The sequence below is a fragment of the Uloborus diversus genome, chromosome 2, assembly GCF_026930045.1.
Source record: "Uloborus diversus isolate 005 chromosome 2, Udiv.v.3.1, whole genome shotgun sequence".
Lineage (NCBI taxonomy): Eukaryota > Metazoa > Arthropoda > Arachnida > Araneae > Uloboridae > Uloborus > Uloborus diversus.
The window spans coordinates 193,068,142-193,082,480 of record NC_072732.1 but is presented as its reverse complement, the minus strand read 5'-3'; the positions used below and the strand labels follow the sequence as shown (position 1 = coordinate 193,082,480).

The following is a 14,339-nucleotide window of genomic DNA, read 5'->3' as shown; positions in this document are numbered from 1 at the left end:
ACTTGAAACAAGTCTGGATACAAAAGTTTTATTTATTTATTTATGCGTCTTTATCGATCCTGCAAAAAAAAAATTTCCTCACTTGTTTTCGATCTGAATCCATAAAATCTTCTCTTTTGAGACTGTACTTGCACTGAAATTACAGATCAATCAAGACTCAACACATCAATAAGAAACGTTAATATACTTTTTTTTTTCGAAAAAATTCGTATTAGCGGTGAACCAAAATGTCGGATGAGTCCGCTTCTCTTCTGCGGACCTTACGTCATGGTCTTATGTATGTCTCGTAACAGGAAGAAACTGTTACGTCATTTTTTGTTTTTCTCCGTCCCCGGGGAAAAGAAAGAACAATGTTGCGGAGGACGCATATAAAAGGAATAAGTAATTTGCATATTTACAAATCAAACACAAAATGCTCGTCAGGATCGGCTGCACGCTTCTCTTTCTTTATTTTCTATTTATGAATTGTTCCAATGGTAGATACACCTCAAATAGAACCACCGTATGCTCCGGGGACTCGAACCGTTGTGGGAGGAATTCGGAACAAGTAGATAATTCCATTAGGATCGAACGCATCAAGTCGCAGATTTTGCAGAAATTGAAACTGGATGCTCCGCCAAACGTAAACAAGGAATACATCCCCAAGTACTTGAGAGAAAAGATCATATCTGACTTTAAGGACAAAATTGAGAGTGAGCCAGAGACAGAGGTTTTCAGTGAAAAAATTGATGACGTCCTTATCTTGCCTAATAACAGTAAGTGCTCGTTTCAATTGTCCTTTAATTATTAACAATTTAACTCGCAGTTACTTTAATGACTGACCTTCGCGCTCAGGGGTGCCCCTCTTCCCCAAGTTCAATGGCGCAGTCCTCCCCCCCCCCTCCCAAAGAAAAGAATCTCAACCCTCTTTCCCTTTTTTATTTGTAGCTCTCTTTTTTGAAAGAATTTCAATATTAAAATATTTTATTAAATATTATTTATTTATTTATTTATTTATTATTGTTATTATTATTTTATTAGAAAAGTTCTGTGCTACATCAATAACACACACACAAACTAAATAAATAAATGAAATAAAATATAAACAGAATAGAATAAAATAAAATAAATAAATAATTTGAATTAAAAATAAATCAATAAATAAATTCAAATAAATTAATTTAACAGATTTTAACCCCCCTCCCCCCAAGAAAAAAGTTTTGATGGCGCAACTTGTGCCATAATCTCCCCCTATGCGCACTCCTGTTCGCGCTAAATGTTAAATTATTTATTCACAGACAGAAATTAATCACAAATTTAAGAAGTGTAGAAATAATAAGAGGACCACTCAACCTTATTAAAGAACAACTTTATTAATCAGTATTTAAATGACATTATTAAAACAGATATAAGTCGCAAATTGAAGAAGTAAATAAATATTTATCTATGGACGATTTACTAAATGAAACATCCAACGTTTTTCAAACGTAAATTTCTGAAATTATTGCTATACGTATGTTTGAATTAATTTTTTCCAACAGAAATAAGGTAAATTTAGGAAATAAATTCATCGATGTAAAGAAACAATAATGGAAACACTCAACTTATTAAATCACAAATTTAATTATTGCAATTTTATTTTTATTTTATTTTATTTGTCCAAATGAATTTGAACTTGAATCTTTATTCTTTTAAACCTTTTTTTGGCTAAGGAAAACCTTTCCTTCCGAGAATGCCTCTTTTTTTTTTTTTTTTTTTTTTTTTTGTCTCCGGGAGAATAACATTTTCCTTACATAAGCCTAGAATTATATAAAAGTTAAGAATGCTACATTTCTATTCTAACTTCTTAATTTAATCACACTCTATAGGTAGAATTTTTATTCTTTATTAATAAAAACAGAAATGTTGTCCAGGAGAGTGACAGCATAATTGCCACATACCTCTGATTTAAACTTCAAAATTGCAATAAAAACAGTAAGCAAATTTGTTCAAAAAATTGTAAAGGAATCCTGTAAAATGATGAGAATTAACAGTGTTGCAGTACAATAGATTAAAAATTCCTTACGACTTTCTAGGCCAGGAGAGTGATATGAATAACTTGAGACAAACTTTAAAATGGTGTACATTTATTAAATAAATAATTAGGGGAAACTAGTGACTTGACCCATTTTTTTTTCTTAATTTTTTAGAATAGTTAAAACGGAATAAAAGAAATACTTAAATAGGTTGACAATTTGCGCATTATTATGGCTAAAAATAATAGCATAATTCTGAGTAGAAATGGTACAAAAAAATTATATTCGTCAAGTCTGCAAATGGATCAAATGTCCAAGTGTCCCTAGAGCTAGGGAGACTTGACCCAACACCAAGGCAGGCATGACCCCCCTCATGAATGAAAGAAGACACATAAAGATTGAAATCAAAAACGCAGGTTTGATGGTGTTTTTTGTTTAAATAAGTGATACTTGAAGTGAATATACAAAATGTTCACTCTTAAGGTGAAATGTTACACATATATGTTACGGTAAATGTGGTAAATTGGTGATTGAATATAATTACCGGTGATTATACACAATCGCCAATAAACTTGGTAAATGCGATCAATTACTCAATATTTATCACATTTACCGGTTTATTTATGCAATCCCCCACTCGTGATGGGGAATGTAATAAATTTAAATAATTTTGTAGATTAACGAGAGTTTAATTCCAAAAAAATAATATTTTTAACACTAAAAATTACTTTGACATTTAAAACAAGGTTTGATATCTATCAAAGCTTGCAAAAATATTTCAATCAAAAAAGAAATTAAACTGTCTTTGCTTTGATTTAATTAAATATCTTAGAACAAACTTAGGTCCACTCCAGATTACACATTTCTGGGAAGAGGGGGATGAAACTCAAAATAGTTTATAAAAAATATACTAATATTTCAATTCTGATAAATTTCTCCGAAAAAAAATCTTAAATTGCTTAATTTATCGAATTTTAAAGAAAATTGATTACAGTATTGCGGGGGCAATTTTATGAAATGCGTTCATAATTTTACTTGTCTTTTAATGTAAATTTTCAATTAACCACAGAAATTGAAATTCATTTCTGACAATTTTATGAACATTATGTTTGCATAAACATTTTTTTCTTAGGGCGTTCAGGCGATTGGTGGCGATGTACTACAAATTGCCGCCCCGGATGACATAATCACCATTACACTTAGTAAAAATGTTCAAATTTACTGTTTTTTTTTCCGCTACAATCGCCGACTTGTAATGGAGAATGTAAATAATTCGGATATTTTTTCCGAATAAGATCTTAATTCCAGAGAAGGGAGAGAAAAACGTCTTGATGGCTGTTAAAACATACAGTAATATTTCAAACTAAATCAATGAGTAAAAGTAACACACTTTTACTGTATTATCATTAGATGTTTCATAAAACATACTTTTTTGCGTACAATATATATTGTAAATTATATTTAAAAATACAAACTGCTTTGGTAATATTACCTATGTACCTTTTCCTAAGGACTCGTTTAATATTCTGTTTCTGGCACCACGACCTAATGATAAATGTGCTTCATGAATTACGGTAAACATTTCTTCAAAATACACGTAAAATCTAACATTGTAGCTGTCTTATTTACGGGATAGATTAGTTTTTAAACATTGACAGAACTGTCATTACGTCATATCTTTTTAGTCTACCATACCCTTCGGAACTTTTTCCACTATTTTTTTCCATTGATTTTGTTTTTACTATAATTCACCTTTATTAACGAATCTTCATAGTTTTATTCCGTAAACAAAGACCTATATACTTTTTTTTTTTTAGTTCATGACAGTTACTAAAACTTGATATTGAAACGCTGAAGCATATCGGCCATTATTAGAAACTCTATAAAAACGAGAAAACAAACATCCCCCCCCCCCCCACACACACACACAAAAAAAGGTCTAGCCAGCACATCAGAAATACTGTAGAACCTCATTAATCTGTACAAATAGGGGATCCAGGTTGTGCGAATTAATAAAAGTACGGTTTAAACAAAATAGCCGAAAACTTGAGCCGAGGTACATGAACAAACTACTGTACACAGTAAAAATTCTGCTTTGAATTCAAGAAAATAAAAAACATAAAACTGAAGACAACATTTTAAAAATGCATAACAAAAAAAATATGGCCTACAAAGATTCATTATTACGCTAAATTGCATTTTATTTATATAGTGTACATATAAATGGTTATCCGGAATAATCAAAATCCAGTTTAATTGGGTTTGGTTTAGTGAGCAGTTAAAGTATTAAATTGAAATTAAAATTCTACTAACATGAGATAAATAAATACCTTTGTGCTGAACAGTAAAGTAAGACAAAACAACGTTAGAAGAAGCATGAGTCATGTAATGAGCTATGGATGAAGTAATGAGCTATGGATGAAAAGACATCCATCCGGATGTCTTTTATATGCTCATTATTTTCTGCATTGAAAAAGGAGTTCCCTGTAACGCCGAAACACGTGTCTGCTGTAATTTGCAAATTTGTGATTCTTCTAACGTTGTTTTGTCTTACTTTCTTACTAACATGGTCAATAAATTCGCAGACGCAGACAAGTGCATCCGACAGAACGTCCTCGTCGCGTAGAGATACTATGCGCCATAAAAATAAGCCAAGTAGCTGAGCAAAATGAAAAAATTTTGGCTAACTATCGACTTTTATTACAGTACATATTACGAGTCGGTGATTGTATAAATTAACGGGTAAATGTGATAAATATGGCTAAATATTCAATAATTTATCAGTTACCAATTTTAATGGGGATTGTGAACAATCATTTGGGATTGCGCAAAATCACCGCATTTATCACATTTACCGTGATATTTATATTTTTTAATAAATCTTACTCCTTATCAGCAGGAAGACTCATAGAGATTGAAATCAAAAACACAGGTTTGATGGTGTTTTTTTTTTTTTTGTTTTAATAAGTGGTGAATTCCAGCGGTAACAGAAGGACGGTTTTTACAAAAAAAAAAAAAAAAAAAAATCGACGGATTTCTATCTGTCAGCAAATTAAAATACATATTTTTTTAAAAACTGATGCATAGAGTTTTATACACATCATAGTAAATTGCTAAAAAAGCCAAAGCCAAGAATTTTTCTGTCAGTAACTTTTTTTTTAAATCAAACTTAAAAAACGGCAACGGAAGGATTTTTTTGCGACATGATTTTCACGCTATCGTGTTCTTCCCAAAAGTTCAGCTAAACTATAAAAGGGAAAATTGTATAAAAATTAGAGCACATACGGAAGTGTTCAATCATTACAATTTCACCTGTAGTTTCAAAAAAATAATTATTTTAAGCATATAAATTATGCATTTGTTAAAAGTAACGGAAGGACAAGAAGTCCAAAGCAGTTATATACTTAGTAAATTTCAACTAAAAATCATTTACTCAGCTAATACAGCAGTCAGAAACAATGATATCTAATGCCTGAGCCATCTGTTACACTTCTGAATTCTTTAAATACTCAATAGAACATTTATCTTCTTTCTCAGGAAATACAAAGATCATTCCCACATTAATATGCATTCTCAAACAAGCTATTTCTATTCCTTTATTTTCTATAATTGATCTTTGTTCATTTCTTTCCCTTAAATCCAACTAACAAAACTTGTCCAAACGTTAATGAATCATTTGGCATATTCTTTAGGATTTGGTGTTTTTGATGCAGCTTTATCTTTATTTTTAACCGACTTCAAAAAAGGAGGTTATGATTTCGTATTGCGGCTTTTTATGTGTGCTTTCGAATTATTCCAAAACTACTGGACCATTTTTTTTTTTTGTTTGTTTGTTTGTTTGGAAGGGTATACTTCCCAGATGGTCCCATTGTAATTTGGTCTGGATCTGATAAGGGGTCCCAGAGAAATCCAAGAAACTTTAAATTTCATACGTCATGGTCACGTGGTGTTGCTGTGATCGGTGTATTTTCACACCTAAGCTTTTGGCTTTCTCTTGAACGATATTTAATTCTCGCGGCACATGGATGATTCATTTTCGCAAACTACTACCTAACGTAACTGAGAGGTTTAGTTTTAAAGACTAATTTCGCGTATAGTTAAATTAGTGTTTAGTTCAGGATTCGGTGGGATGTCAGTTACGTTATGTAGTTGTTTATAGGAGGCCCCGACTTCAAAAGGTTATTAAAAATTAAGAGATCGTATATAATTAGTTAGGTATTTAAAATAATTCATCGTATAGTAATTTCTATTTCTATTTCTATTCAAGAGTCACAACTGACTACAACTGTATTTATGTCGAGGACTGCATACTAGTGCCTTGCCTCCATTATTTTATATACCGATAGATGGCAGCACCATCACCGGATCGAACAGTTAATGAGAATTTAGAACTAGTCCAAGAGCTAATAGCTACCTGATACTAGCACCCCCAGAGGTATCGTTTCACTTGGAGGACATTGAGACCACGAGCATATTTAACGTCGCCCAGTCCCCTTTAATGACGACGGTGGGTCTTCGACCAGCGGGGATCGAACCCGAGCCCCTCCGGCCCCGAGTCCAATGCCCTACCGAGTATAGTAATTTAAATCAGTGTTTATTTTACAATTTATTGTTTAGTTTAGTTGATTTTTGTACTGGAATTGTAAAATAAATTTCATTTCTATGTTTGAGTAGGAAATAGAATGTAAGTGTAATCAGTTATTTTTTGCTTTTCAGTTCCTGGGTATTTTTTGAAGGCGGTTTTTTTTTTTTTTTTTTTATTTATTTAAAAGTTTTTTTTTTTTTTTTTTTTTTTTTTTTTTTTTTGACGTTATTTTTAACTGTCCTCAGTCTGTTGACTTTGAAATGAAATGTTCTTCGATTTGTTGGAGTAGATTTGTTGAATTACTTACTGTATTCAGTAACAAAACTTGTTACAGGGTTCAAAAAGTGCATATTTTGTGTGTCAAGATAAGAATGGATATTACCCCATCTTTGTGAAAGTTGATCTTTCACAAAGATGGAGTAATATTCAAGTTGATCTTGGAATTTGCTGATCTCTTCGTTGTACGTTTAACAGTTAAATCAGTGCTCTCAACAGTCCTTTCCTGTGACTTGTGGCAACAAATTTGAAAGCAGTTTCAATATTGTATTGTTCCAATATAAATTTTAAGTTTGTAAGCAAATGTTTCTGCTTGAATTAGCTTGTCATATCACAAACATGTCATACCAAAATGATTTTTACATGCTTAGGAATTTCAAGCGTAGTTTTCATGATTTTCATCACATACAATCGAAGAAATAAAATCACAAAACATTTTTTTTAATTTAAATAAAAATTTATTTTTTAAATAAAAGCACTTATAATTTTTGCTCAAATATTGTTTATATACAGTGGCTCCCAAAAGTCTTCGTACACCTACGACTTTCAATGAAATAGGACCCTATCCATTGGTTGCAATTATTGTTTCGGTATAGGTATTTAATTATAAGATCTATGATCAATTTTCTACAAAACTACATGATTTTTTTTTTAAATATTTAAACTTATTTTTTTAAAAATCAAAAACCAAAAAGTGCCGGAAATTTTATCTCACAAAAAAATCTTCGTACACTTTAAAAAATGTGTATACTTTATTGAATAACCTAACTTTTTATTAAGTTTTTATTTAGTAGAATATCATGAAGTATCAACAACATCTATTAAACGCCTGGGAATAGATTTCATTCTTTTTTTTTTCTTTCTTTCTTTTTGCGTTATTTCTGAGTAAGTGTTCAACCACACTTCGAGTCTTACTGTTTCTAGCTCTATTTTCGTCTCAAAGCCGTATTTTCGTTATCTAGCCTCCAGATATCTCTAAATATGTTACATTAAATTCAAATCTGGAGATTGAAGGGGTATTTTCTAAACTTTAGGACAATTTTTGAGGCACTAGACGCAAACGTTGAAAGCCGTGTGCTTCTTATCGTTATCTTGATAAAAAACAAAGTTGTTTCTGATAACCAAATTCTTGGCTAAGAATTAAAATTGGTTTTTTAAATATTTAAATGAAGAGCAAGATTTATTATTTCATCAAAAAATTCCAAACTACCAAGTCCTGATACTGATATGCACCCTCGCACAAGAATCCCTTCACCGTCCTGATAAACTGATCCAACTAAGTTCTTAAGATCAAGTTCCTCATTTTTTCTTCTATTGACAATTATACAACAATATAACCAAAAATGCTCAATTTAATTTCATCTGTAAGTAAGACGTTATTCCAAAACGCTTTGGAGCTTATTTATCATTTATTTTGCTACAAAAAGCGTAAGCTTTCTGTTTTTCGCACGAACAAGAAATTTCTGCGGGAAGAGTTCCCATTTAATCCAGCTAATCAGAGAACTTGGCGAATAATTTTAGGTGAAAATTAAATGTAAAAATTTTCATTTAACTCTGTAGAAACTGTTACAGCATTCAAATGTGTATTTTTCATAATTTTTTTAACTGTAAATCTCCGATCATGCTTTGTCAACTTTGCTGGTTGACCTTTTCTTGCCTTGTTTTCGGTACGATTCCTTTCTTTAAAGCATTTTATCAAGAACTTTGCTTTAGAATGGAATAAATTCACTTCAAACCAATTTACCTCCACTGTGAAGAAAAAATTCAAATTTCGAATGGTGTTTGTGGATTTTTACGAATACCAGCCATTTTAAAGTAACAAGCACAATATTAAGGAATAAATAAACAAAAAAATTAAAGCCAAATGTCTCTTAAGGGTCAACACAATGCAAAAATAATAATAAAAAAAACGACATATGATCATTTTAACCATGAATTTATTCGAAAATATTTGAGTGTACGATGACTTTTGTGGTGTATTATTTCTCTGTCTCTTCGTTTTTTGACCCATTTCAAAAAGAAGATCCGTCAATATTTTGAAGAAACTACAGGGTTTTATTTAGAATGACATAGGAATGACGTGAAAAAATATTGGATTTCATATTCGAATTCAATTTCGCGTTATTTTGGTTTTTCTAAAAATTTTAAAGTGTACGAACACTTTTGGGAGCCACTGTATGTTTTAAATGTGACTACTAACTATAAATAATAGTTTGTTTTCTACTAGCATTTTTAAATATTACCCTTTATCAGCTTATAGATAAATGTCCTTCCCTTACCGTATTTTAGCTAAGATTGCAAATTATGTCAAACATACCGTTTGAAAACTTTAAGCTGATTTCTAAAAACAAAATATGTCTCGCCCATATGAGGAAATAGATTTGCAAAAAATAAATAACCGAACAACTAAAGTAGTAGCACCTTTTGAACAATGCAGTTAGTGTAGTTTTTGTTATAAAATATCTTTAATCGCTTTAAAAAAAAGAAAAAAATACTAACAATGAAAAGCGCATTAAAAAAACGCATTATATCAAAAATAAAAACGTTTGTTAAGCTCATTTTACGAGTAAAACTAAAACGCCTCGGCTTTTATTTTTCCGTCGTTACCAAAATATTGTATTAAATATGGGTCATTCTCCAGAAAGTGTAACTTTTGAACGAAAATACTTTTAAATTTCGAAACTTTTTTTTTTTTTTTTCATTCTTACATGATAGGGTTACTTAATAGAAGTAACTATAAACAATGGCATAGCTGAATTCCAGTTATTTACTCATAAATAAAAAATAATAATAAAAAAATCCTTGTTCACGGAAATAAAAAAAGGAAGAAAACTTTTAGTGTTTGAAAATAGAGATCACTTTAATATCAAAGTAGTAATTTTGCTAATTGTGCAAGCAATGAGCTATTTTATTGATTATCGTGAATCTAATATTAAGCTCTTAATCAAAGTACGGCTTAATTTTTAGTTACTCTTTTAATTCAAATGTGAAATAGCATAATATTAATATATTTCCAAATTAGTAAATTTGAGAATATACTGGCAATTTATAATTTTGGTAGAATGCCTAAAATTGATGTATTTCCCCCTCTATCATTTATTTTCACCTCAGGAATAATGACAGTGATAAGGTCTGTCACGGAGGTGAGGAATTTTCCATTAATATAGGCCTAATGGATACATTTTTCAGGGTTTTTTTTTTTTTTAATTCGTTGCTACAATCTGCACACGTTAAGCATATGAAAACGTGTTCACTTCTCTTTTTGCAGAAATTTACATCCCTGAAATTCAAGTTCACGGAGGTGAGAATTCACAATTCCCACACTTCGTTTTTCAACAAAAATCTCACAACTTCATTATGACTGAAAATAAACAAAGGGGCTCCCTTGTATGATGGAAAAAAAAAGTGTCATGTTGTTACTGCCACCTCTTAATGGGGAATGGTCTTTTTTTTTTGTGTGTATGTTTAGGCAACGGAGATGATAATTTATTTTGTGACATAATACCTTATCCTATACTAAAACGAATAAAGCACAATATTAAAAAAAAAAATTAAATATACTTAAACGATTAGTGTTTGAGACATTTGTGAAAGGAATAATAAATGAAAATAAATATATTTTTTTAATTAAACAAGTTATTAAGCAACATAAACAGTCACACCAGGTGTGTGACATGCCACGGAGGTGAGAATTCACATGTTGTGAACCAAAATATATTAAAATAAAAATTGTTATTAAAAAGATGTTAGCAGGTTTAAATAGATATATTTTTGGTGAAATTAAAAATAGTTCTTAAATGAATAGTTCCTTCGGTCATATATATCTATCACTAGCGTCAATGTTAAAAGTCAACGAAATAGTGTATTTTGATTTTATTGATAGGTTTTTTTTTTTTTTTTTTTTCTATTTTAAGAAATCAAAAAATTGAGGATATATTCAGAATCTGTACAATATTTTCTCACTTTTTTGGGGGGCCAAGAAATAATTTTTTGCGTTGTCGTCAGTGTTAAAAAAATTTTAATTGTTCAAAAAATACCATGAAAATAGCTAAATAAGAAACAAAATCTGCTCTATACATGTTCCTCGTCAAGAACTTTTCCCAACATAGTTTGTTTGAAGCAAGCCTGCCTTTAAGATCGGGATCTATAAATTTTTCCGTAGACGCTTTCTTTCTTTCTTTTTTTTTTTTTTTTTTTTTTTTTTTTGAACTGTTGAAAATTGAAGGAAAAATTGTTTAAATCAAAAAGATCTTTTCTACAATATGTTCTTCGTCGAGAGCTTTTTCCAAGTTTGATTGAAGCAAATTCACCGAGTGATTTATATTTGCCTTAAATGTCCTCGGGTGTCAATGTTAGGACTCGACCGATGCATCGGCGCCGATGGTTCAACAATTTAGCCATCGGCATCGGCATCGGCGGCCGATGCTAACTTGCGGGAAACATCGTCCCATCGGTCTTAAAAAACATCGAAAAGCCGACGGAATTGGCCGATGTTTTTGAAAAAAAAAGGACCTTTGCTGTTTTACTTTTTAATACAAAGTAAATGGAGTTGTGTTCATAAAAAATTATTTACTTAAATTTCAGTATGAATTTCTATTTTTAGTCATCCCTAGAAGAGTTTTTAATACTACATTCAGGTACCAAACAAGTTAATTATTGCGCTGTTTCTTGCAGCAGGATGTACGTATGTATCTGTCATAAGTCATAACTCAAAAATGATAATCTGTAGAAGGTTACAGTTTCGTATGTGGGGTCTGCGGACGTTCCAGTTGTGCACTTCCCTTTTTGTTTTCGATCGGGTGTTCTGAAAAGCCTCTTTACTCATTTTTTGTGGCTATTAATTACTTATTTCAATGCAAAACTTATATAGCGTCTCAGACTGACGATCATTTGGTGATATATTGCCGAATTGGAGACCATGGAAACAAATATGAGATGGCGAAACTGATTTTTGTGTCATTTTATTAGATTCCCGTTGAACCGACGGTAATTTTTAATTTTTCGATATTTGTAATATGAATCACAGTAATGCAGTCTTTTCTGTATCGCTTCGGCGGAGTTACAAGTTTGGGGCTTGTCGAAATACATTTAGAGGATCACAGAAGTTGTAAAACATTTATCATTCGCATTTTTGTAACTCCTTCGGTGGCCCTATGGTTATGGGGCCTCTCGCGCAATTGCAACATTTGCTATATTTTAAATCCGCCATTGCACGTCAAAACAAACTCTGGTGCAAGTTTTGAAAGGGTTTTCTGCTCAATGTTTATTATTATTTTGAACTCTATTTTTACGACTATTTTTTGAATTACCGAGAACACTTTCGTGCCCCTCCTCCCACTCCCTCAATTTCTGAAATTAAACTCTAGTTGTACTTCTGAGTTGTTTAAAACTAACACTATCATAAAATTGGAGATTTTTTTTTCAAACTTTATCTATTGTTTAGAAAGAATTTAGGGCATTAATGTAAGAAATTGATTAAAGACGTTTTGAATGGTGACATAATTCGGAAATCAAAGGGACTTTTGATTTTTTTTTTTTTTTTTTTTTTTTTTTTTTTCGGAAGTGCTGAAGTAAATTCAGGATCTCTTCCGAGGCATTGGAGGTAGCTGTTCTGTACTACAAAATTGAGGCAGATGTTGGGGCCGAAGTGTGATTTACTCCAAAATCAGAAGGTGACCCCCCTAATCCTACCTCGTCGTTTCAAGCATTTCTTAAATATTTTGCGATTATTTATTTTGGTCAAGAAATGTCATTTTGCGTATTTCTCATACTTGTTTCACCTATATTTCGTAAATTGCCATCTTTTTTGTATCATTAATAGCGATTTATTTTTTTTCTGTTGTAAGTAACTATTTTTATGTATTTATATAAAATCAATGAATAAGTTATTTTCGTTTTTTATCGAAAAGTTTCAAGGATTTTCTATTATGCAATTTTTGAAATTTCAGAAAATTATTGTTAAATTGAAAAATTTAATTTGAACTTGTTTATAAAGCTTCATAAAAGATTAAACAATCCAATTGTTCAATACTATGTGTGCAAACATCATATCAAGTAGTATATGTATTCAGTTATTAACTTGGTGTAAATATTGAGTTTCTTTATTGCACCTGCGTTTTAAGAACCTTGCTCTTTTCATAGCTATTTTTTTTTTCAGCAAAATGTATGTCACTGTTATAGCTTTTATGAAAAATGCAAACTTTTCTATTCATAAATTTTAAACAAGTATAAAAATATTACTATTTTGATTTAATATTGTAATTTATCTGTTACTTTTTTTGTTTAATTTGATGACTAAAAAATGTCTACGTGCAATCTTTCCACTTTAATTGCGTAATTTGTTGACGGTTTCATAGTTCTATTCTTAATTTTTTTTTTTTTTTTTTTTGAATGATTAAACAACGTAATTTAATTTTTTTTAACTATGTTTAAAGTACCTAAATCCACACATTATTACAACATTACTGAAATCTTAAGTTATATGCTCTATTATCTAATTTTTAAAAAAAAAACAAAAAAAAAAAACAAATCAATTGGTTATTAAACAGTCTCTTTGTTTTTCTTCCTTCTTTTTTACTTTCTTCTATATCTAATATATTGAAGAAAGTATTGGATTCGTGCAAATTTTCGAATTTCGAATTTTGACGGATTCGAACGTTTTGAGGTGTGCTGAGTCCATTTCGACTATTTTTGGAAAATGTCTGTCTGTCTGTGTGTGTATGTGTGTGTGTATGTGTGTGTGTGTGTCACGTCTGTGTGTGACCAGTTTTTTGTGGCCGTTCTACAGCAAAAACTACCGCATGAAATTGAACGAAATTTGGTACACATATGTGCCCCTATGTGAACTTGTGCCCATTGGTTTTTGGCGCGAATTCCTCCAAGGGGGGTGGAGCAATGGGACGTTTTTTGAGTTACGCGTGCTTGCTATTCCTCAGGAAGTAACTGGCGGAATCAAACAAAATTTGGTCCATATGTTGCCCCTAACAGGTGCAGGTGCTGATTCAATTTTGGTGTCAATAGCTCAAACGGGGGTTGAGTTACAGAACGTTTTTTTGTCGTCAATTGTGACTGCTGTATCTCAAGAAATAACGAACGGAATCAAACAAAAATTTTTTGACAAGTAGCCCTTAGTGGGTATAAGAGCTGATTTTATTTTGGTGTCAACAGCTAAAAAGGGGGTAGCGCAATCGCCCGTTCTTTTTTAACATTGTGAGTGCCCTACCTCAAGAAGTAGTGCTACTGGTTGAAATTTGGAATATATGTGAATCCATACGTAAACAGGCTTTGGTTCAATTTTGACTCCAATCGCTCCAAGAGGTGTTGATTTTTTTTTTTTTTTTTTTGCGACTAAAAATAGTTTTATTAATGCAACAATAAGAAAGATAAATCGTAATAGATGGTCGTCTGCGTATTTCTCGTGATTTTTACTTTCTTCTATATCTAATATATAGAAGAAAGTATTGGATTCGTGCAAATTTTCGAAT

The 14,339-nt window shown here is 31.0% G+C and overlaps 1 protein-coding gene across 1 annotated transcript in view; it reads left to right on the top strand.

The window, feature by feature from the left end:
- The first annotated feature begins 375 nt into the window (after positions 1 to 375).
- The window catches only part of LOC129217599 (growth/differentiation factor 8-like), a 28,882-nt gene continuing 14,918 nt past the window's right edge, over positions 376 to 14,339 (top strand). The window contains exon 1 of the mRNA XM_054851924.1: positions 376 to 755. Coding sequence (XP_054707899.1) covers positions 413 to 755 — 343 coding nt within the window. The 5' untranslated portion in view covers positions 376 to 412. The remainder of the gene's footprint in view (positions 756 to 14,339) is intronic.